General features: G+C 33.2%; 1 protein-coding gene and 1 pseudogene across 2 annotated transcripts; both read right to left on the bottom strand.

The window, feature by feature from the left end:
• Positions 1-407: 407 nt before the first annotated feature.
• Positions 408-8,246, bottom strand: LOC128230283 (BTB/POZ domain-containing protein 2-like). Of its 2 annotated transcripts, none has more exons than XM_052942422.1 (3): positions 8,199-8,246; positions 2,862-3,119; positions 408-2,376 (listed from the first exon to the last, which is right to left on the bottom strand). In XM_052942422.1, exons 2-3 carry the CDS (start codon positions 3,101-3,103, stop codon positions 1,380-1,382), a joined length of 1,239 nt encoding a protein of 412 aa, XP_052798382.1. In that variant the 5' UTR covers positions 3,104-3,119; positions 8,199-8,246; the 3' UTR covers positions 408-1,379. The 2 variants fall into 2 exon arrangements, with proteins under 2 accessions (XP_052798382.1, XP_052798383.1); XM_052942423.1 differs by lacking the exon at positions 8,199-8,246 and adding an exon at positions 8,155-8,190.
• Positions 8,247-13,663: 5,417 nt separating this feature from the next.
• On the bottom strand, positions 13,664-17,638 carry LOC128230727 (BTB/POZ domain-containing protein 2-like; annotated as a pseudogene).
• Between the last annotated feature and the right edge of the window lie 8,546 nt (positions 17,639-26,184).

A 26,184-nucleotide genomic window follows, 5' to 3' on the forward strand; every position in this document is an offset into this window, starting at 1 on the left:
ATGACAGACTTTTATGATATTTTACAGAAGATTGTTAAAACAGAGTTATACAAAATTAATATATTTAAAAGGATAAAAAATAAATCAAAGGTTTTCTCTCAGGAACACTGTTAGTAAATAAGAATAGTCAGATCTTTAATGATTAAATAATTTGTTACGCATAATGAAATTGGCTGTCTTAGTCCTTTATATAACCAGCCACAATAATTATGATTAATTGTAGGTCCAAGTGCGTTAACAAGATGCATATCTGCCGTTTTTGGCTTACTGACAAACTACATAATTATATAAAAACATTGGCAACCTAACCCGTCGTCTTATTCACTTCGTATATTCATCTTTGTTGTCCTGTTTCCAATAAACAGAAAAAATGTTTTAAATGATTTAAAAACAGAAAAACAACATACTCGTACTGAATTGAATAATTCTTGAAACATATACATCATCATTAACAACGATTTCTATCGCCTGAAAATATATGAGGCACAAATACTAAATGTAAAACACAAAACATTCAGCATTAACCCCATTTTTCTATCGTTAATAATTATTGAAATAATATGAAGCGCAAATACTAAATTGGCAACACAAACACTTATCATTAATCACTGTTTTCTATCGTCTAAAGTTATGAAAATACAAAGAAGCACACATACTAAACAGGCAAACCTAAGCATCATGTTCGGTTCATACGGTAAAATCCCTATATGCGACCACCCCGTTTTCACGACCAACCCGCTAATGAGACCGATTTTTTCAGACCCGATTTTTTACCCCAATAATTCAATGGTCGTAAACCCAAAAAAACGTCACCCAGTAATACGACCAGTTAATCCAGTCCTGTTTAATTAATCGGTTTGTTCCTACTTTCCCAACCGCTAATTTTCTCACTAACAAATTTTCACCAATTATCTCTTCGCACCTGAAACTTATCTGTATTTTCTATACTGTTCAACAGAAAAATGAAATACACAAAAATCTTATTTTCTCTGTTTGATTAGTATTTCCTATAACCCCATACTACCTAAACACCATGTTCGCTGCATTCAAGTATATGAAACACAAACAAACTGTATATTTTACATGTAATAAATTCTGTTCTATTCTGTATATTCATTTTATAACTATCTTCAACATAACTGTTATGCAGAGTGACAGCAACATTATTATAAAGGACGTTAGAAACAGAAGAACTTAGAACTCTCTAGCATTGACCTTTCCATTTAGTCCCTCATTTTTGTTTTATCTCCAGAACACAGAAATAGGGTCAATATAAATAGATATATTCATTATGCATGTATAAAGGATATAATTTGCTCGAATATGCTTTGTACATTTTTGTCAGAGCAATGTTAGTTTTTAAAATCATATATCCATGTTCATAATTTGAGCGTAATACCATGTATTTGAAGTGCTTGTAAGGATGAGGAATAAACTAATTTGTCAGCTTTCAGGTCCATGAATGTAACCAGTATTCCGTTAATTTTCACTGTTTCTTTATGATCAACACCGTAGTAGGACAATTGCCCTTTGAGTGTTTGACGCACAGAGTAGGTTACTCCTTGGCGAATGGTAATCTCCTTTACAAGATTGATGTTTTCATACGTTTCGTTGTCCTTAAACATAATAGTGACATTCTGCGTCAACACTATTTCTCGATCTTCCAGGATTTCCAGAGTGCCTGATAAGTTACCAGGTTTACAAGGACGATACAGAGCTACGCTACATAAAATCACGTCATTTGGCGTTCTGAAACTGATACCATCTGCTAAATTGCCATGGCTCCACGGTGATTTAATGTCTCCGAATCTTGCTATGAAAGAAGGCCGCTCTTTTCTTCGTTTTCTTATTCCTCTAATGCATTCGATTTTTTCCACATTGGACAAGATATCGTCCTCATCGACGTGGTCCATATATGAGTCAAAAGTCATTCGAGCAAAATCGACAAGAAGTATCATGTCTCCAAGTTGTTGTCTAAGGTCCCCACCAGTAAAATTCTCTTTACCTGCCTTTGTGAAAGATTGCTTCGCCCATTCCGTACACGTTGCATACACTTTTTCTGGTTGTAGTTTTTGTTTTTCCTTTTCCCCCTGAAGTATCAATCTAAGAGCTTCTGGAGAAATACTCATGATTTCGTTCGACCGAAAGACTTGGTCACTGTTATCTGTTACAAAGGTTAGACACTGCTGAATCAAGACTTTTTCGTCGAACATCACAGCTTGTTCAAGAATGATACAAACATTGTCAACTGCAATGATCTTTTCAAGAAATGTCCTGCAGCGGTCTGTCAATGCTTGGATGTCGTATTTCTTAGCAACGTACAACAAGGCCATTGCAGATTCGGGCATTACCTGTATTTCTCCACTGTATACAAACCTGAAATAATACAAAAATGTAGCAATCTCTTTTTACACAATTCGTTTTTAAGACATCGGCAGTATTACATTGATATTTATTTCGTCTTATTGTTGGTATTGTTATAAAAGTGGTATCTAAAAGAACCTTGTTATTTTCATATTAAAGAGTCTAGAGCATAAACAATATGACATATGCTAATTTGTAAAAAGTTAAGCATAAATCGAAAGTAAATTGAAAGTTATTTATTTATACCTTTTTGTGTTTGGGTTATTTCTGTGAGAATAACTATCTAAGTTATCTAAAACGTTGTTTAAAAATGCATGATACAGCTTTCAAAATACGCTAGATCATGTATGAATACATGTATTCATTAGTAAGTAGGAATATACAGGGACAATTTAAGAAGCTTAAATTCCAACTATGCCATTGTTTAAAGACAGAAGGCACATTGCTTTCGATATCATGGACACACGTGAGTGTCGTCTTTTATGTTTGTATTTTACCTGACGACCTGCCTAAAGACGCTTGCTTCCACATCCGGCACCTGGACGACACCGGTTTCCGGAAGTGAACCACAGAACATCGTGTAGAATACCGGGGAGCGACTGGCTAACATGAACCTGTGACACTTCACTTCCTGTTCGTCCTTCCCAGCCAGGATTGTGACGTCACAGAGCACTTCAGCATCTAGCATATACGTGTTCGTGACAGCGAACGATTCAGCGTGTTGCCAGGACTCAGACATTTGTGAACCTTTTGATCTGTAAGTATATAAATTCACACTGTGATAAATGCAAATGTCTATGATTTAAGAAGCCATACGAAGTGGCCCAAATTTGTACAAATTACAACATTGATACACACAATATCGCTACGGTCGTAAAATTAAGATTAACATGTTCTTTAACACTGTTTAGTGTATTTAATAATACAATGAAAACTACAGGGACAAGCAAATTTAAGAAGCCCAAAACTTTGATCTTGTCAAACGCACAAACAAAAGTCAAGCAGACAATCGTCAATAATAGCATACGAATCTACAAAGTAATAAGGACATTATCAGTGAACCTAACTTATACATAAATCTTAGGTTAAAAATAAAACAACTGCTGTTTTTATAGAGGGAGCTACATTCCTATTTACTAATTAATACAATCATTCATACATGATCTGGCGTATTTTGTAAGTTGTACCATGCATTTTTAACAACGTTTTAGATAAAATAAAACAATCATACTCACAGAAATAACCTAAACACAAAAAAATGTAATAAATAACCTTCAATTTACTTTTGATTTACGTTAACTTTACTAGAAATTTTCATATACGAGGGCATACTCTTTATGTTCTAGACTTTTTAACATGAAAACAATTAGGTTATATAAGATATCCCTTTTACAACGATACCAACATTCTAATATTGTACAAAGTAATGTGTTCAGAATCGTGTTCATTTACGTTGTATGTCATTTATCGGTAGATTAACTTTTGTAAGTGTGTGGTTCGTCTGTGGTGTTTGCATGTGTGTTTGTGATGTTTATACGTTTGTGCCTCTAGTTTATTGTTAATTGGGCCCTTTCCTGTTGTCTCTTAACAGGGTTTATTTTCAATAATCGACTTTGGTAACTCGGCATTGGAAAAAATCCTACTGCTCATTAGTTCAAAATCAGACAGAAAAAAGTACATTTTGCCGTACAAAGAGAGAAATAATAGTTGATACATAAATCATTTAAACAACTGGCAGTGAACTAAAGTTTTAATGAATTATATAAACTATTGACTCCATCGCTTTAAAGTGCATTACAAACTAAATGTTACCATTCCATAAGTCGATTATAACCCAACTATACTTGCTCTAAGATGATACCCTGCATATACAAAAATTAACACAACAGCATAAACAACTAACCCACCACCAACAACAGCAACTACTACTTTTACTACTACTCGATTTCAACCACTATCTGTTATACCATTATTACTAGTCTAACAGCAACAACAAGAGGGCTATGATGGCTCTAAAACGCTCATCTAAGCAACGGACCACAACTCTGTGATAAAGCATTATGAAATATGTTGCAATTTAAACATATCTTTACTGTTCACGATGCCTTGTTTTATATTTGTAATGCAATGCAGCTATCTGTTAAGTTTCATTGAATTTGGCCTCGATATCTTTTTAAAGCAAAACAGTAAGTCGGCCATTTTGTTGTTGTTGTTGTTGTTGTTGCTGTTGACCAATCTCAATGCATTGTTGTATTTTTGTAGAGGGTCATGCAATGAAGCTTCCTGTAAGATTCAGTGAATTTGGCCTGGTAGTTCCAGAGGAGTTGTTTTAAAGCAAAACAAGAATTTGGCCAGGAAGTTGGCCAGACTTTTGTTGTTGTTGATCAATCGCGACACCTTGTTGTATTTTTGTAGAAGGTTATCCAATAAAGCTTCCTGTAAAGTTTAATTGAATTTGGACTGGTAGTTTTAGAGGTGATGTTTTTTTAAAGCAAAACACGAAGTTGGCCATTTTGTTGTTGTTGTTGTTGTTGTTGATCAATCGTGATTCTTTGTTGTATTTTTGTAGAGGGTCACCCAAGTAAACTTCCTGTAAAGTTTCATATAATTTGGACTGGTAGTTTCAGAGGAGATGTTTTTAAAGCAAAACAGGAAGTCAGCGATTTTGTTGTTGTTGTTGTTGATCAATCGTGACCCTTTGTTGTATTTTTGTAGAGGGTCATCCAAGAAAACTTCCTGTAAAGTTTCATTTAATTTGGACTGGTAGTTTCAGAGGAGATGTGTTTTTTTAAAATCAAAACAGGAAGTTCGACATTTTGTCGTTGTTGATCAATCGTGACCGCTTGTTGTATTTTTGTAGATGGTCACCAAAGGAAGCTTCCTGTAAAGTTTATTTGAATTTGGAGTGGTAGTTTTAGAGGAGTTGTTGTTTAAAGCAAAACAAGAAGTCAGCCATTTTGTTGTTGCTGTTGATATTGTAATTAATCAAACGTGCCTCCTTGTATTTTTGTAGAGGGTTATCCAAGGAAGCTTCCTGTAAAGTTTCATTGACTTTGGAGTGGTAGTTTCAGAGAAGATGCTTTTTAAAGCAAAACAGGAAGCCAGCCATTTTGTTGTTCTTGTTGTTAATCAATCGTGACCCCTTATTGTATTTTTGTAGAGGGACACCCAAGGAAGCTTCCTGTAAAGTTTCATTGAATTTGGCCAAGTAGTTTCAGAGGAGGTGTTTTTTAAGCAATTGTTGACGGACGGATGGACGGACGGACGGACGGACGACGGACAAAGACCGATCACAATAGCTCACATTGAGCACGTGCTCTGGTGACCTAAAAACAACAACAACAAGAACACCAACAACTACTTGCTATTTTACTACTACTACTACTACTACTACTACTACTACTACTACTACTACTACTACTACTACTACTACTACTACTACTACTATTATTACTACTCCTACTACTACAACAACTATTACGGTTGCTACTGCTGGTAGGGTGCTGCTGCTCCTGCTGAAGCTGCTACTGCTACTGCTACTACTGCTACTACTGCTCATACTACTACTACCAATGCTGCTGCTGCTTAAATGTATCTGCCGTTAAATTATTCTTGTTTGGTTGTTATTGTATTTTACTAAACAACAACCGTAAACATTTTTTCTTCTAATTGATTAAATTTTAACAATGAATCTTTTATATTTTTACAGACCAATGCTGATGAAATTTTATCTATTTACATTTCCTTTCCTCACTGACTCCAAAGTCATTAAATCCTGGGCTTATCAGCAAATTGGTCATCAGGCAAATGAAATGTTCGCCATGTAGAAAATTTTACTTCATTATTTAGTGTTCCTATTTTTTAAAGGTAAGAATAGTTTCAAAATGTATCTTAAGATATATGGCACAGTACTAGGTTTATGAATACAGAGTAATGATAATAAGATTATCAAAATATAAGGTTTACACAGTCAATAATGCATTGTCTTTGACTGGGATGAATTGGTACGTAGAAAACACAAACTAATAATTGTATTTTCATTACATGAAATATGATAATATGTTTTCTTTATTTACTTTTTGCAAAATATAAAAAACAAACATTTTAGCTACCGTCTTCTCACTAATGGTACTTTATTAAGCTACAGTTTGATGTTCGTGATGTTTTGTATTATGCATATTATTCAATACTAAGATTGCCATAAGGTTAATTCAAACTGCACCGTAATAGTGGGAAAGCTAGAACAATGGCAGATCTTCACCCAAACAACAGTCCCTCACTCACATGGAAGTTTATGAATGGTTCTCACCAGTTTTGACTAATTTTTGTCTAAAATTGTGCATTTTGGTGTAATTTAAGTATATCTTATTGGTACTACCATATTAGCTTACTAAAGTACAATACTCAGCTATATTTAATAGTTTGAGCACTATATATTCATATTTTTTATTTTTTTTTAAAAAATCGGTATTTCATTCCCTGTCAACTAGACATAAAAAGCCTTTTTCAAATTTGTTCTCAATTTTCAAGTTTATTTATACTCCTTGCCCACATAGGCATCAGAGGAAACAAACGGATTATCCAACATATATTCAAAGAAAACAAAGTGTACCAAATAACTGCAAAAACAGATGCAAAAATAAACATCTTACTATAAAAAAGATGGTAACCACACAAACAGCTTTTAAAAACCATATTGAGATTTCGATTAAAGGAAGATGACTCAATCAACATTAACATTTGTATTATGATTTAAACAAAATAAGCAAGCTTCACATAAATACCATTATCAGTACTACACATTAGATGTTTATGTTCAAAATGTTCGGATAACAATATAAGTTTTAATTTACATTTTTACGTCTTTCATTTATAATGCGACTGCAATTAAAAAGGTAGTGATATACATACTCATCATCTAATTCTTGACTATTACACAATGTGTAATAACTACACTATTCTGTTTGTAAATTAGAATTCAGACACCTTAACTTACAACAGCCATAGATAAATGGTTTGGTAAACATGATAAATAATTTTCCAATTTCAATTTAGTCTCCAAAATTCTGTAATTCAAACATTTTAAAGATTCATACACATTGCTACTCCAAGTTTGAATATACTGATCATTCAATGATGATTTCATTTTTTTCTCAAAATAATTAAAGAAAGGTATACAGTAATACTCTGCATTAGCCGAATCTCAGAGCAACCACAGCTATTAAGGGTATTCTTTATCTTCGCAGCCCATTCGCATTGTAAAATACCTTTGTCATGTAGGATAAACATAGTTCTGTATAAAACTGTATATTTTTTTGTTTACAACTACCATTTTACCCCCCCCCCCCCCACATCCCCCTCAAAAAAATAATATAAAAAAAATACATAAATCTGGAGTAGTTTAATATGACTGGCTTCTAACTCGACTATCTCCATAATGGTTGGAGTAGACATTTTTAATTTTAACAAGTACTTGTTAAAGCATTTAGATTTACGCGCTTGATCTGTTAAATATTTCTTGATCTTGCCAAATTTACCAAAGGTACTTTAAGTCATTTAAAGCTGACAGCATCTAATATATGTCAAACTAACAAAGCCCGGTTAATTTCACAATTTACACCTTGGAATGTTACAACTTTAGTTTTATAAGTATTTACAGATAAAGGCCATAATTTGCAATACTCATGCAAACAATTAAGTGATGCATGATAATTAGTTGACTTTGTGAAAATATGACATTAGTATGTGCATGTAAAAGTAAGTAAAGTTTCAGAATTAAATCAACATCACCATCACTCGAATTAATGGTGTAATGTTCAAGCGTTCGAACTTACCCTTCAAATATGAAAACGTTAGTTTCGATTTTGAAACGAAAGTACAGGTAGTGGAATTTAAGGTTAAGTACAACTAAATCAGTTGGATGAGCCGAGGAACAGAATAGATCTTAATTCTTCAGTTGGCATTGCTTTATCAAACTGTATTGTTGAAATATATATAATTTAGTTGTTCCATTTTTTACCGTTATTGTCAAAATGTGGGAAGTGATTCAAATGTTGTTTACTGTTTGATTTGCTTTTGCTTATACATATGTGTTTCCCTGTTTAACGATTTTACATTTGTATGTGAATTGAATGGAATTGACAATAAAGACATGGCACTTGACAAACAAATATATCATTACAGGGCTGAACATAAAAGAAGTACAGCGTTTTTAAGAAGTCAAATTTTGCGCATTGAGCCGTGAATGCACTTTGTATTTATAGGTTTTGGATAAGTAATTGGTATAGTTAAATACAGCGGCGGATCCAGGAATTGACGTTCAAGGAGGCGTTACTTTGGGGAACAACCTTTTGATATTCGCCCCTCCCTCAGAACCGAAATTTAGATTGTTTCAACATGTTGGCAGGGTGTAAGGGGGGATTCCCAAAAGAAAATTCCGAAATAGGGCATTTTGAGCATATTCTTTATTTCTTCTTTCTCTCTGATATTGACATTAATGTTATATTGGATGATTTAATCCCCCCCCCCCTTGAATCCGCTAGTGAAATCACATATGCTATACAAATACTAGCGTATTTCACTTAATAATGAAATATGTTGTAACTAACAGTAAGCATAAGTGGGTAAAGGTATTATTTAAAGCTAACCATGTATATTTAAGTTTTTTACCAATTTAAGGATTGATCGCATATTTTCTTGTGTTTATGCTTTACGAACGCAGTAGGGCACCCGAGCCAACTCCATGAGGCGCGCTCGCGAATTTTAATTGATTCTTCATTACGATTAAATATTAGCAATATCTTCTGCAATTGAGCATTTGTTCTTAATGAAATCAAACCGACAGCACATGTTTGTATAAAACGCAAACTGACAAAATTGAAATTATATCCAACTAATTTTTTTTCCGAATTTTGGAATTAAAATTCGTAGCATAAGTTCAAAATGCATATAATCGTTTAAACAGAGTGGACAACATATCCCATACTGAACATTATTCCCACAACCATGATATGCTTCATTAAATGTAAGTACATATTAAATGTTTATGGGTTTTGAGTGGATTTAGTTTAGCGGTTTACATCTGTGTTATTATAATGTATGTGTGAAATAATTGCAATTATTAAATAACACGTGGATGACTCACTGTATATGTAAAAAGGAAGCTATTTTTAAGCTATCAAAAAAGACATCTATGCGACGAAACTGTATAAAGAATTACAATAATACAAAAAATCAAATCCGAAATAGGTCAAATTCCCACATGAAGATAAACTTTTCAAAATGTGTATCATTTTCGTCGCTTTAATTTGCAATTTCCTTTTAACATGTTGTATGTTGTGATGTCTTACTTTAATGTTCTAGAGTTATAATGTGTCATTTACATGTATGTTTACTGATGAAATAAAAACAATGATATTTGAAAGAGACGAGTACCATAGAAATGGTGAACTTGACAAATATAAGATATTAAGAAATAAAATTACAGCCTTAATTAAAAAAGTAGGAAGGCATTTTTTAATCACACCATGCATTGCGTCTATTATAAATAACAGTATCATGAACGGAATATTTCCAGAAACTGCACGTGTATTACCATTGTTTAAATTAGGATGTAAAGATGATCCAAGTAATTATCGTCTAATTTCGATATTACAAACAATATCAAAATATTTGAAAGGCACATTGCAAACCAAGTTCAAGATTACTTCCATTTTACAAACATTATACACACTAAACAGTCTGGATTTAGGAAAAACCATTCCTGTTGTACAGCGTTAACAAGTTTAATAGATGCATGGGTAAAAGATACTGAAAGTGGCAAAATTGTTGGTGCTGTCTTTCTAGACCTACGAAAGGCATTTGATTTGGCGGATCATGAAATTCTACTACATAAATTAAACTTGTATCATTTTTTCTGAAAATTCGATAAAGTTTTTTAAATCCTACTTATCTAATAGAAAACAATTAGTTAAAGTCGGAAACATACAGTCTGGCTTGCTTCCAATATCATCAGGAGTACCTCAGGGATCCATTCTTGGTCCACTGCTGTTTCTTATATATATCAATGACATTGCGCTTTGTAAAACGAATATGAACATCGATTTATTTGCAGATGACTTAACATTGCATGAAACCGGTAGTAATATAAAACCATTGAAAGTAAACTACAACGACATCTTAATCTCGTTGTCGTTTGGTGCCCAATTAATAACATGTCATTGCATCCATCTAAATCCAAGTCTATGGTTATCGGAACTATATATAAACCAAAACAAGTTAGTAAATTAAATCTTACAATCGATGGAACAGCATTAGAACATGTGACTGTGCAAAAACTACTTGGAATCTATATAGATAATAACCTAAAATGGCGTCCGTAAGTAGAAATTGTTTGCAAACAATTCAACTGTAAAATCTCACTTTTGAAACGTCTATTGTTCTACCTCAATGATGAGATGAAACGTTTGTTTTACAATGCATATATACTTCCAATTTTAGATTATTGTTGTCATATTTGAGGCAAAGGAAACTCAAGTTACTTACATAAAGGTAAATCCTTGCAAAATAGGGCTGCAAAAATCATTCTTAAAATTCCTAAACGACCATCTTCAAACAGATTGTTACAAGAACTTCAGTGGCTAACGTTTACAGACAGGTGTAAATATCACTGTGCAACCCTTGTCTTTAATACCCTTAATGGAAAGGCCCCGAGGTATATGTCTGAATTGCTAATCTTTGCAAATAATGAACATTATTCTCTAAGATCAACTTCAAAACAAGATTTAGTTTTGATACAAACACCGCGAACTAACTATTTCATGGATTCTTTTTCGTACTACAGTATGAAGGTTTGGAATACTATTCCGGATGAAATACGAAATGCTTAAAAGTTAAACACATTTAAGCATAATTACAAAGTGCACCTTTAAAATGTGCATATCATTAGTTTCAAAAAGGTTTATTATCTTTTCATTATCTTAAAGATTGAAATAACTGTTCTTTTATAAATGGTTGTGTTTTATTGAGTGTACATGATGTATATTAAAATAATTGTTATGTTAATTAAACATGATTTGTATAGAATAATTATATTCAAAACATCAAAAGTTCTTGTATAGGAATATATAAGTGCGATGCAGATGTTTTATGATTTACCAAATGCATTTTTTTTCATAGAAGGCCGCATTGTAATATAATGTTGTTATGGTTGAACCTGTAATTATGTCATAATGTGTTTATACCTTCTCTAAATAAAGATATTATTATTATTATTATTATTATTATTATTATTATTATTATTATTATTATTATTATTATTATTATGCTTGAGGTGCAATAATAAACTTTCATGGATTTTCACTAGTGTCTATCTTACAAATGCAAATGAGCCTAAATCCTAACCAGTACATATGATAATATGCAGCTGCATAAACGGTGTTGTCTAGAGAAATCAAACATAAAACAACTTAATGAAAGATGGCTGATTTCAACATTAAAATAAATACGCGTAAACTTTATCTTTAGTTTCTCTAAAATGATTGCATCATGAAAGTTACAATATTGCCTGTATAATGACATTCATACAGAATTTATATTTCTTCCTTCATATAGTTTATTGTCTTCATGCTTTTGTTTTTTACTACTACAACAGTCGCCAATGCCATTTTATGTCTCCTTCGATGACAAATCATGCTCCAAATATAAATCAGTCTGATATTTCCCACGGTGTTTAGAACACATCTCTGTTTTGCTGTTCCCTGAGAATTATAACCTATTATTTGCATAAACCTTCCATTCCCATATATCAAAGTAGATCAAGTTTAAAGATGTTAATGTCAAAAGAGCCAAAGTCCTCCCAAAGCATTTTGAAACCCTCCAGCTGGTGTCACTGCTGTTAGGCGAAATGTTTCCTGTCCGGAAATGTGTTTTGTTTTTGAATACAAAAAAGAAAAACCCATGTCGGTCATACTTAGCCACACTCCTGATGGGCTAACAAATAAATTTTGGCATAATAGTTGAACTAATTAGATTGCGTTATTATATTGAGCTCATTTAACAGTAACGATCAGAACAAAAAAATGTGTGCGGATAAATACCAAATAGAGATATTTTGGTACTTATTGAACTGTGGCATATGTAACTAATAAAAAACAACAAACAACGCCAATAAGTTTTGAACTGTACACAGATCATTTGCATTTCATGTTTTAAACATTGTAGTAAATTGATTTAAACATAGTATCGCATTAAAGCTGCACTCTCAAAGATTGAACATTTTGACAACTTTTTTTATCTTTTGTCTTGGAACGAGCCAATTTTTGCGAAAATCCATGGAACCAGTTATATAAAACAACTGACAAAAATCAGATGGCAGATTTTTGTATTAAAGTTCAAAAATTGATGTTTTATGCTTTTTTCTTAAACCGTTAGTAACGGTTTAAGACATTAAACATTAATTTTCGAACGAAAATATAAAAATCTACCATCTGATTTTATGTCAGTAATCTTATATCGTTGGTTTGCAGATAATTACGCAAAAATTTGCTCTTTCCAAGACAAAAAATAAAAAAGTTGTTAAAATGGTATATTCTGCAGCTTTAAAACGATATTTTTGCATCAACCTTACGCCCCTTTAAATCCCGTTTACAGTTTTTAAAATTAAAGGCTATGTTGTGGACATTTATGGATCTTTTAAAAGGTTAAAATTATTCGTTATTCCAGCGACTGTTAGCGTTTAAATTGCTTGAAAATGATTTCTTAATGTCTGTATTCTATTTTTTTAAACATTTTAACGTTTATTCATCGAGTAGATTTTATGTTTTAACATGAAATTGGTGGCATTGTTATCTTCTTTACAGAAAGCGTATGATAAACATTTAACATGTAATACCAAGCGTATGATAAACATTTAAAATGTAATACCTATCCCTTTTACTGGGCTTACCTTAGTATCATATTTTGTTATACTTGTATTTATTTGTAACCACTGAACTTTAGGTAGAATTTAAATTAGAAAAAACACACAAGTTGAAACAAAATCAGTTATCATGTTAAGAACTATGAAGTTCCTACATACATTTATTTTTAAAGTGTACGACTAAAATACCTTATTGAAACATTTCAATAATTGTCTTTAAGTCACAACCTTACGCTGCTTAAAAAGGTTAGGTACACCCGTGAAGTTATGGACATAATCTATGCAATGAATGACTATATGGACATTTTAAGCTTTATGATCTTGATTGAAACGGGGCCCCATATTTCAGCGTAAAATGTTGGAAACGGTGATGCCTATGATTTATGTCTTTGCACCTGCATAAAAAAGAAAATTCATCTTTTAAACAGCAATAAAACTATGCATTGCAGTGTGTCACATGTTATGGTCTACTTGGCCCCTGTTTCTATCTAAAGTCACTTAGAACAGGATCCTGCTATGCAGGCTTGGTTTGTTTTGGTATAAATTGCCTAATCTTATCCCTTTGAAGAGTTTTGAGACATATAAAGGAAATTGTTTGAAAAAACAAGTTTAAGTATGAAATTCGTATAGATTAAATACTTACGCTAGTAACGATTAAGATTTTTCTAAAAAACGAGGCTAAGACAGAGGATGGTTAATTTTATACATGTTAAACTGTCTGAAAACGTAATATTATATACTTTGTAACTTTCTTAAATATCCGACAATTTATGTGTGGTGTTGTTCGTTTATTTTCATGAAAATAAGAGTAAGATTTTCTTCTAGAAATGGAGAAAACCTATTAATCTTTATTTGTGTCCAAATCAACCATTGTGCGTTCTTATTAGGTAAAAATATATTAAAACTAGCTTCCTTTTATTATTGAAAAGCTGTTATATTGTAATTCGATTTCTTTTTCTGGTTAACAAATAATCAAAATACGTTCTGTTTGGGATCAAAGAATAAATTTATGTCAATTGATATTTGTGTTATTTTAGATGTATTTTTAACTATTCACCGTCTACCTTAAATGTCGCATGTAAGAACAACAATAATGTAATCACGGGATATATAATTCAACATTTTGTTACATTTAGTCGATGCTTGACTCCAATGGTACTAAAAACAACGCAAATAAACATTGTGTCAACCTTTTTTTACCTATTTGCCTAGCCTCTCTGGTAACTGGGCCATTTTGACTCGATACTGTAGCCATACTCGTTGAGCTGAACATTGCACGTTCGTATATGGTTGATAAGGCAGCTTTATCTTGTCATAAGAGATATTTCTATGTCATGATATGATCGTAATTTAAGGGACTATTTCTTTTGACTTACTAACCTGGCATTTCTGGAAACTTGCGGTTTTGACTCGATACCGTAGCATTACGTGTAGAGCTTTAAACATAATGAACAATCGTATATAGTTCTTGACGCAGCTTTTTCTGTCATTAGAGTTAGTTCTATGTCATAATATGTGACTCATATTTTAACTTTTTAAAGACATCGAAAAAATGTATTTATTGATCGACAATTGAAAATTAGAACTTAAATACCTGAAAACTTGCAAAATACCATATTATGACCTTTTACTGAAATGGGTCAAGCAAATTTAACATACTTGTTATATATAGGTAGAAGGCGCCTACTTAAAGAAATTTCTAGCTTGTTTTTCCCTAGCTATGCACCCCCTGTCTATTGCCCTGTTGTTAAAGTAGGGTGCCAAATTTCCTGTGTTTTGTTATCTGTCAGATTACCAATTAAGAATGTGTCAAAGAAAATCGGCTGCACCGGTTATGCTTTGAATCATCAATGATCTGCTCGATGCTAGAACACCTGTTGAAAATAAATATAAGAACCAATCAATAATTTTGATGTAATACCCGAGAGATTTTTGCAGGTGGTTGGTGGAAGATAAACATATACAAGGGATAAACTGGGCCTTTAGATTACTTTAAAGCATTTGTGACAGGTGCGTAGCTAAGCTAAACATTCAATTCATTTTAATCCGATCCAAAATATCAAAACGACGATACGCATGTACACAAGGTAATGAAGTGAATGTCATCATATGATTCTATTGAGATTGCTTATTATTAAAAAAATACATTTAATCAAGTTAATATAGGCATATGCATAATTCAAAAACATTATGTATATTGGAACATTTGTAAGCACAAACTACACCCAACTTATCAACAAAGAAGGTTTGGCAAGTCCGAGACCATTAATTGATACATGGAAAGTTCAACATTTGCAACGCCACTAGAACCCGCTCAAAAGGATATTCTTTTAAATTTTTCAATAGTTTTCGTAGTTTAACTAACGTCCAAATCATACAATCATACTTGTTGATCCCGCTATTTGTCCGAGCAACGCTCACATAATGCAAACAAAGTTACCAGCAGAGGACAAGGCATTGCTTTTGACGTCGACCAGTACAGACAATACTTATCCCAGGCGGACAAGCTTATTCTAAAATTGCATACTTGTAAATCACCTGTCAGACACAATCAGTGGTCAAAATATATCGAGGCTTCTCTCGTAATCCTTTCAAAATTATATTTGTCTCATCTTTACCTTAGGCTGCGTTTATGATTGTCATATTGATTGTACAACATATAAAATGAAGTACAAACTTCTGTCAAATCTGAATGTAAGATTTTCGACATCTGTCACCAGTTTGTATGATATTTGACCACACGGGTCTATGTCTTCTGGTAAGTAAATGTTCTGTTTTGATCTTTTTATTAACGCCCAAACGTATACAAACAGGACAATAAAGTCATGAACATAGAATTGCAGTGCTGATAACGGAAAATATTTCTCAATAACTACTGGTCCTTCAATGCTCCAGACGCTTTTGTAACAGAAGTGTTGATGGTAGATAGCTAAACGATGCACACTTAAAAATATATATTAGAAAAAGAATTTAATTTATTTTCATTTAAAAAAAATGGAAGACGTGTCAATCGAGGCAGAAATAAGATAAAACATAGATATTGGATTCATTGTTCAAAGGTAAGACCATGTATTTGACCTTGTTGTAAAGGTTTGCCACTAATTGATTTTCCAGCTTTTATGTCAATGAATTTTAATTGAACACCATTAAATGTAACTGTTTCTTTACGACTGGTACCATAATATGACTTTTCTCCTTTAAGACTTTGGCGTACCGAGTAGATTACTCCTTTGCGAATGTACACTGTTTTTGCCAACCTAATGTCCTCGTATTTTTCGTTGTCTTTATATGAAAGGGTGACATACTGGGACATCACTGCTTTTTGGTTCTTCAAGATTTCCAATGTGCCAGTCAAGATACCAAGCTAAAAAGGCCGATAGAGAGCTACGCTAGAAAGCATCACATGTTTTGACGTTTTGAAACTGAAACCATCTTGAGATCCGTAATGACCCCAACCTGTCTCAATCTCTTTATATCTTTCTATGAAAAAAGGCCATTTGCGTCTGTTTCTAATTTCTTTAAGAAATTGGATTTTTTTATCTTTGGACAAGATATCGTCTTGAACAACAATGTTTGTATAATCATCATAAGACATTTGAGCAAAATCAACAAGAAGTATCAACTCCCCAAGATGTTGTCTAAAGTCCTCATCAGTCACATTTTTTTTACCTGCTTTGGTCAAATAGTGTTTTGCCCATTTCTTACAAGTGTCATACACTTTTTCTGGTTGTAGACTCTTTGCTTCTTTTTCCTGCTGCAGTACTAATCTAAGTGATTCAGGGGAAATACTCAAAATGTCATCTGATTTAAACACTTGGTCACTTCGTTCTGATATTAAGGTCCTTTTCGAGAAATGACTTGCAGCGGTCTGTCAATGGTTTGATGTCGTATTTCTTTGCAGCGTTCAATAGAGCCATGACGGATTCGGGCATAACCTGTGTTTCTCCACTGTATACAAACCTAAAATGATAAGAAATGTAGAAATTAGTTTTTCCCGAAATTTATAATATTTATTACATCGGTAGTATTGTATTGATATAAATTTCAGAAGGTTACAGGTGCATTACTACCGTTATCAAAGACACATGTTCGTGTAGATCTTCTTTTATCATACCTGACGACCTGCCTTAAGACGCTTGCTTCCACATCCGGTATCTCGACGACACCAGTTTCCGGAAGTGAACCACAGAACATTGTGTAGAAGACCGGGGAACGGCTGGCCAATATGAATCAATGACACTTCATTTCCTGTTTTTCCTCCCCTACCAGGATTGTGACGTCACAAAGCACTTCGGCATCAAGCATATGCGCGTTCGTGACGGCGAACGATTCAGAGTTTTGCCATGACTCAGACATTATGCGAAGCTGTGGATCCGAAAATGTATAAAATCATACTGTAAGAAATGGAAAGGTCTGTGACTTAACAAGGAATAAAAATTGGCCCAATTTATACAAATTACAACATTGATACACAAAAAATCGCTACGGTCGCTAAAGGTAGATTATTATGTAATTTAGTACTGTTTAATGTTGTTGTTTTTTTAAAATACAATCAACACTACAAGGACAAGCCAAAAAGCAAAACCTTTTGATTTGAACTTGTTGCAGACAATCTTCAATAATAGCAAACGAATTAACAAAGTAATAAGGACTTAATAATATATTGAACATAGCTTATGCATTAATATATGACATAGTTTGAATTTTAAAATTGAATAACTGCTGTATTTTATTAAGGTAGCCACATACTTATATTCTATTTTTTAAATGCATTTATTCATACATGATCAAGCGTATTTTGAAAGTTCATGCATTTTTAAACAACATTTTAGATAAAATAAAATGTCATTAACACAGAAATTACCCAAACACGACCACGTTAAAAATAATCTTAAATTTATTTTCGATTTACACTCAATTTACTAGAAATTGAATTGTTAAAGTAACAGTATTCAACATCATATATATCATATGTTTATTGACTTTTTGATATGAAATAAACTAGGTTTTATGCGATATCACTTTTATAACAATATATATAACAACATTCGAATACTGTACAAAGTAATGTGGTGAGAATGGTTTTCATTTACTTTGTAAGTCATTTATCGGTTAATTTATTTTTGTAAGTGTGTGGTTTGTATGTGGTGTTTGTATTTGTGCATGTGGTGTTTGTATTTGTGTATGTGGTGTTTGTATTTGTGTATGTGGTGTTTGTATTTGTGTATGTGGTATTTATATGTTTGTGTCTCTAGTTCCTTGTCGTTTGGGCCCTTGCATTTTGCCTCTAAACAATGTTTCCTTTTGAAGTTTCGACCATGGTAAGTTTAAGTAGGAAACCTACTGCTCATTATTTAAAAATCAGACAGGAAAAAGTCCATTTTGCCGAACAAAGACTTAATACATAAATACTTTAAACAACTGGCAGTGAACTTAACTTTTTAATGAAGCATAACAGTTATTGACTCCATCGCCTAAAAGTGCATTACGAACTAAAATTACCATTCCATTAGTTGAATATAAAAAATCCAACTATTCTTTCTTTGCTATGATACTCCATTTGCAACGTTTAGAGCGTGTACTTTTACTACAAGTACTATTACAACTGCAACTACAAGAACTATAAGAACTGCATCAAGAACTAATAATACGACAATATCAACAACTACTACTTTACTACCACTCAACTGCTATTACTACTACTACTGATTCTGTTGCTGCTACTACTTCTACAACTTTTACTACAACTTCTACTACTACCACTACCTCTATCACTACAACTACCACTACCTCTTCCACTACCCTACTACTACTACTACTACTACTACCACCACCACCACCACCACCACCACCACCACCACCACTACTACTACTACTACTACTACTACAACATCTTCTTCTACTTCTTTTGTTGCTGCTGCTACTTCTACATTTACTACTACTTCTACCACTGCCACTGCCACTACCTCTATCACTACAACTACTACTACTACTACTACTACTACTACTACTACTACTACTACTACTACTACTACTACTACTACTACTACTACTACTACTACTACGACTACTTCCTCTTCTTTTGCTTCTAATTCTACTACATACACGAGTGTAACATCAACTAAATAAAGTCAAATAGTCCATGTCCACTACAATATACACGTAATATATCACAAAAGGGAATTATAACTCCTTTATTTCCATTGTGGGTCTTGTGTTTAAACACATTTATAATAGACGCGTAGTAGTTCATTGTTGATGTTGATTTATAATCAGATTTGTATGATGTTCAGATAAGGTCTGTTTATTACATTTAGTTTGAATTTTATTTCATTTAAGTCTGACAAATTTTCTTAGAAAATTATGTTCGAGCGTTTGTATTCAGATCGAATTAGATTAAATTAATTTCTAATATTCGTTTCTCAGAAAAATATGTACGTACATTTTATACAACATTGGAGACAACACATTGTTTGATGTCAAACTATGTCGGTGTGTTAAAATTTTGCACAGTTTTACAAAATAAATATAAAAAACTACACACTTTGAAAGGGAGGTAAATTTGCTTTTAAGCGTTTTCAGTATGGCTCAACAGGATACGTGCAAAGTTTTCATGAAACGTTGAAAAAACAGAATAGACGGAAAGCGGCAGTTTCACAAAACAAACCACTGAACAATATTTGATAATAGCATTGTTTTATTAAATTGACCCGTGACGATAATGTCATATGTAACAAGCTAGAATATTACCAAATTTGCAAGACCCAATGACCGTGGAAACGCCACCGAAGTGAAAAAGATGTACAATTAAAAGCTAAGAAAATTGTGGCAGGTTCGAACATGTTTATCAGTGTTTGGATTTAAAAATTATTTGCGATAAAGGTCATTATTGGCAAATGTTGCAACCAAGGTTGTAATTTTTAAAAAGCTGATTTTTTGAATTATGTTATACATAATTCATATCTTATATTATTTCTTGGCTGTTAAATAATTCAAATGATAATTGCTATCATAACCTGTTCTTTGAAAGTTGCTATAAGGTCCTAATTATTTCGTACTGTTTTTAACCCAACATTATATTTTTGAATATACGAGTCTTGTCTGTTATCCTTGAAAAAAACTTATCATATATATTTGCATGATGAAACACTTATTAACATGTATAAGGATGGTCGTATTTGCTACGTTTTGCAATAGAATGAGTGTTTCACCGCTTTGAACCTTAATCCGTACAGAAAACCACTGTTTTGGTTTTCTTTCAACAATATTGATTTCAACAAAACATTTCTCAATTAAACAAAGTGTATAAATAGAAAAAGGATTGTCTATTTTTATACTAGACGAGTGATTTATGTACAAAAAAATATATATAACACGATATAATAAAACAGTAAAGCTTCGCGAAGGAAAACATTCCACAAAAAGTGAGTTTTACGTAATATTTCGAGGGTTAATATGACACTCTCATTTAAAATCAATTCAAACATATGTATAACAAAACATAAATTTTGAGTGATACACCTTTAACTACTTACTAAATACTGCATTTATGGAAAATATTAAAGATGCACTATTACACCCAAAGAAGGTTTACATCAATTAAAAATTATTTTAATATTCCAAAAAGGATGAATAAATATCGAAAACAATGGTTCTTATGAAGGAGTTTAATTTGAAAGAAATGAGCATAAAACATGATATTTCTACCTTTTGAAACACAGTTACAATCTTGTTATCAGTAATTAAATTTTTCCACGAATGCATTATTTAGTAAGTATTCAAAAGTTTATCAGTAAAAAGTGATGTTTGTTATACATGTGTATGTATTGATTTTGAATAAGATTGTCACTTTAATTACAGATTACAAGATTGTAACTATGAAATTAATAGCTGAAAATGCTGAAAATGATTAGTGAGTGCTAAAGTATTTAGTGCGATCTACTATCTCTCATAAGGTGAATGAATACCGTGTTTACTGCTCTTTTCTTTTAAATTATTCTCGGTACCTTCATAAGAACTATTGTTTTCGACATTCATTCATCCAATTTGGTACATTAAAACAATTGTATTAATTGTGGTTAATCTTATTTGGGAGTAAGAGTGCATCTTTATAAGAACTCCAAATATCAAACGATGTTGTATCACCAACACAGGATCGAAAAAGCGTAGAGAAAATGTCTTTTAAAAGAGAATAAAACATTTTGTAGAATAGCGTACGTTTATGGTTACGCTTTCTTTCTGTTAAAGAATCAATTTCTGTTTCAATATACAGATTGGACATGGAAACAAGTCGTGTTGTTTGGGAGATGATTCGCGCTGCCTCTTGCTGAACTTTCTCCAGTTGCTCTTCGTCTGCTCCAAACCACATATTAGCATTCCAACAGAGGCCCAATAAACGTTGTATTTTAATGGCTAGGGATTCACGACCTAAAATTATTTGTACAACATCATCCATCATTTCTGTTGTCTAAAACCATTGTGGTAACATGAAGTAATGTACTGTATATTGCAGATATTCGCTTCAAACACTCATCTTGTTTGGCCATTTGCTACATAATTGTTTTGGAGAGCGACAGCACATTTTTACAGTCATTTTACAAAATAAAAATCTAAGATAAATATCACATCATGGATTAATATAAAAAAACGTCGTGAAGGGTAAAAGGAATACTGATAAAATTAAACACTAAAAAACACTTGAAAATCGAACACTTGAAAATTTAGTCTGAGTCGTAAACGCATTAAGGTGGTCAGTGTTTCTCCAGCCTGAAAATTTGTTTATCGGAACTCAATATTTGCGTTTTTATAAAAAAGATTACAAGACTTAACGTCATGAACGCTTGATATATACCGTCTACGAACCTGAAAAAAAAACACAAATGAAAATTTCCAGGTTGTATTTGAAAGTATTTTTGCTACCATGTAAAAACACTAAATACATATTGTTTTTCCTCAAAATGATGAAATTAAAAAAAATCTGGCAACTCTGATACATTTTGTTGTCAACGATCCAACAAGCTCCTCAAAACGTATTCTATTATCACCATGAATAATCACTAAGTCATGTTCGTCGATACCAAACGACCAAATCTTCACTTACTAAATGATAGAATATCTTTCTTTGTTTATGTAACGTTTGAATCATACTTGTGAACCCCGGAAATTGTTCGAGCGAAGCTCACAAAATGCAAACGAAGCTACTAGCTAAGGACTTGCCATTTAATTGACATCAACCAGTTCGTACCTATCCTAAACGGACAACCGTATTCTCAAATTGCATTCATGTTACGTGTAAATAACCTATCAGACAAAGTCAGTGTTTCAAATACATCAAAGATGCTTCCGTACTCGTCTAAAATATATGTTGTATTTTGTTTACTATAGAAATAGTAGGCTGCATGACTGTCGCAATATATCAATAATATATCTCAGAAAGCACAACATTCTGTCAAATCTCAATGTAACATTTTCGAAATTGTCAAAAGTTGTTTTGGACTATACTGTCTAGTTTAGACGTATAGGCATCGCATTTACAATTAAGAATTTGTTTAACATATTAGTAACCGTTTAATTAAAGTATATCTTACTTGAGGGTCTATTTTACTGACTTGATTTTGAATTTATCTTTCAACATTCCTTTTCATTTCTAAGCGTTTTAAACAGTCTACTTCTCAAATCAAGCGTTTGGGAGTGTTGTTGTTAGTCAGAGTATTACGTTCAGCAAATATGTTTGGTATTTTAACAGCGCATTTGGTAATAGGCAGATCTTTTTAACTGTAAAATATTTGGTATATACATTCTTGAATATAATATGATAATCATTTACGACGTCATATTTGCCGGACTGACAAACAGGACAGTTGTACTACACCATTCATCATGTATCATTATTTTCTAATCGTCTCCAATTATAGATGTACAATGAAGCAAAATACTAAATTGGCATCGCAAACATCCATCATATTCGTTTCATATATTCATCTTCTTTCTACTTTTAACATAACTGATTCGAAGGCAGACAGCAAAACAATATAAAATGGTGTTAATATAGAAGACCTTAGAACTCTCTAGCTTTTACTCCTTGATTTATTCCTCTCATTTTTGTTTTATATCCATATATAATGGGTCTGTTTCCTTTAATCGTAGCGAAATAGGGACAATCATGATTGCTACATTATTTGAAGTCAGTTATAAGACAAACAGGACTAATGTGAGCTGATTTTATTTATTCCACACAAACTCAAATCCGTGCGATTTGAGTCTACAAGTGACCGAATATCCGTAAAGGTATATATTGTACTAGATATATCGTGACCTTGACCTTTGACCTAATGATCACAAAATCAATAGGGGTCATCTACATGACCAACTTGCATACCAAATATGAAGTTCCTGGGTGCAAGCTTTCTTTAGTTACTGAGCGGTAACCGTTTCTTCACCTCAAGGTATCGCCGACCTTGACCGTTGACCTACTGATCTCAAAATCAATCGGGGTCGTCTACTAGTCATGACCAACAAGGATACTAAGTATAATGTTTCTGGTGTCAAGCGTTCTTTAGATATTGAGCGGAAAACGTTTCTTCATCTCAAGGTCACGGTGACCTTGACTTATGACCTACTGATCTCAAAATCAATAGGAGTCATCTACTAGTCATGAGCAATAAGCAAACCAAGTAGGAAGTTCCTGGGTACAAGCGTTCTTTAGTTTGAACAGAAACCATTTTTAAGCCTTGGTCACCGCCAACATGTCGTTTTGTTAACTGAAGGTAACCGCGACCTTGACCTTTGACCGTTTGATCTCAAAATCAATATGGGTCATCTACTAGTCATGAGCAACTAGCATACCAAGAATGTTTCTGTACCTAAAGGATCTTTAGTTATTGAGCGAAGACCGCTTTTCACCTCAAGTTTACCGCGACCTTGACATCACAAAATCAGTAGGGGTCTTTTACTAGTCATAACCAACCAGCATACCAAGTATGAAGGTCCTGGGTCTAAACGTTCCATAGTTATTGAGCGGAAACGAAGTGTGACGTACAGACTGACAGACTGACGGAAAGGGCAAAAACAATAGGTCTACCCATGAATGGGGGATACATAATAAAGACAACAAGAGGCACATCAGTGCCTGTGCTCCACTGGCCAAAAGGTTCAAGCAAAGACCACCTAACGAACATTTTCGTCAAATTTAATAGAAATACAATCATCAATTTTTAAGGAGAAGTTATTTAAAAAAATTTTTTACTTTAATAGCTCTGGCTGCCATGTTGTGCAGTTGACCGAAATGATTTGGGCAATTTGAGTAAAGGAGCACCAAACAAACATTTCTGTCAAGTTTTATCGAAAAAAGGTCATCGGTTTCGACGACAAGTCGTATAAAGTTTTTTATTATTTTTTAGCTCTGGCAGCCATGGTGTGCAGTGGACTGGAACCATTTAACAAATTTTGGTTAATGACCATCTAAGGAACATTTCTGTTAAGTTTCATCAAAATCTGATCATCGGTTTCTGAGAAGATGTTCTTTAAAGGTTTTTCTATTTTTTTGCCCTGGCAGCCATGTTGTGCAGCGGACCGGAACCATTTGAGCAATTTTGGTTAAGGACCAGCCAAGGAACAATTCTGTCAAGTTTCATCAAAATCTGCCTATCCGTTTCAGAGGAGATGTCGTTTAAAGATTTTGCTATTTTTAGCTGTGGCGGCCATATTGTGCAATGGACCAGAACCATTTGAGCAATTTTAATAAAGGACCACCCAAGGAACATTACTGTCAAGTTTCATCAAAATCTGCCGAACCGTTTCAGAGGAGATGTCGTTTAAAGATTTTGCTATTTTTAGCTCTGGCGGCCATATTGTGCAATGGACCGGAACCATTTGAGCAATTTTGGTAAAGGACCATCCAAGGAACATTTCTGTTAAGTTTCATCAAAATCTGATCATCGGTTTCTGAGAAGATGTTCTTTAAAGGTTTTTCTATTTTTTTGCCCTGGCAGCCATGTTGTGCAGCGGACCGGAACCATTTGAGCAATTTTAATAAAGGACCACCCAAGGAACATTACTGTCAAGTTTCATCAAAATCTGCCGAACCGTTTCAGAGGAGATGTCGTTTAAAGATTTTGCTATTTTTAGCTCTGGCGGCCATATTGTGCAATGGACCGGAACCATTTGAGCAATTTTGGTAAAGGACCATCCAAGGAACATTTCTGTTAAGTTTCATCAAAATCTGATCATCGGTTTCTGAGAAGATGTTCTTTAAAGGTTTTTCTATTTTTTTGCCCTGGCAGCCATGTTGTGCAGCGGACCGGAACCATTTGAGCAATTTTGGTTAAGGACCACCCAAGGAACAATTCTGTCAAGTTTCATCAAAATCTGCCTATCCGTTTCAGAGGAGATGTCGTTTAAAGATTTTGCTATTTTTAGCTGTGGCGGCCATATTGTGCAATGCACCAGAACCATTTGAGCAATTTTAATAAAGGACCACCCAAGGAACATTACTGTCAAGTTTCATCAAAATCTGCCAAACCGTTTCAGAGGAGATGTCGTTTAAAGATTTTGCTATTTTTAGCTCTGGCGGCCATATTGTGCAATGGACCGGAACCATTTGAGCAATTTTGGTAAAGGACCACCAAAGGAACATTCCTGTGAAGTTTTGTCAAAATCCGCTTATCAGTTTCAGAGGAGATGTCGTTTAAAGTAAAAGTTTACGCACGCACGCACGCACGCACGCACGTACGCACGCACGCACGCACGCACTCACGACGGACAATCTGTGACGACATAAGCTCCATGGCCTTCGGCCAGTGGAGCTAATAAAGACACGCTAGTTTCTGTTTTGATGAAATTAAATACCAAATAAATCTGAATATTTTAAAAAAAGTAAGGTTTTTAGTAAAAACGTTAATTAA

The sequence above is a fragment of the Mya arenaria genome, chromosome 4, assembly GCF_026914265.1.
Source record: "Mya arenaria isolate MELC-2E11 chromosome 4, ASM2691426v1".
In the NCBI taxonomy this organism is placed as follows: Eukaryota; Metazoa; Mollusca; class Bivalvia; order Myida; family Myidae; genus Mya; species Mya arenaria.

Coding starts and splice junctions, on each gene's coding strand:
- LOC128230283 (XM_052942422.1), bottom strand. CDS start 3,103: ATGTCTGAGTCCTGGCAACACGCTGAATCGTTCGCTGTCACGAACACG. Junction 2,377..2,861: donor GTCTTTAGGCAGGTCGTCAG/GTAAAATACAAA, acceptor GTATTATTTCAG/GTTTGTATACAGTGGAGAAA.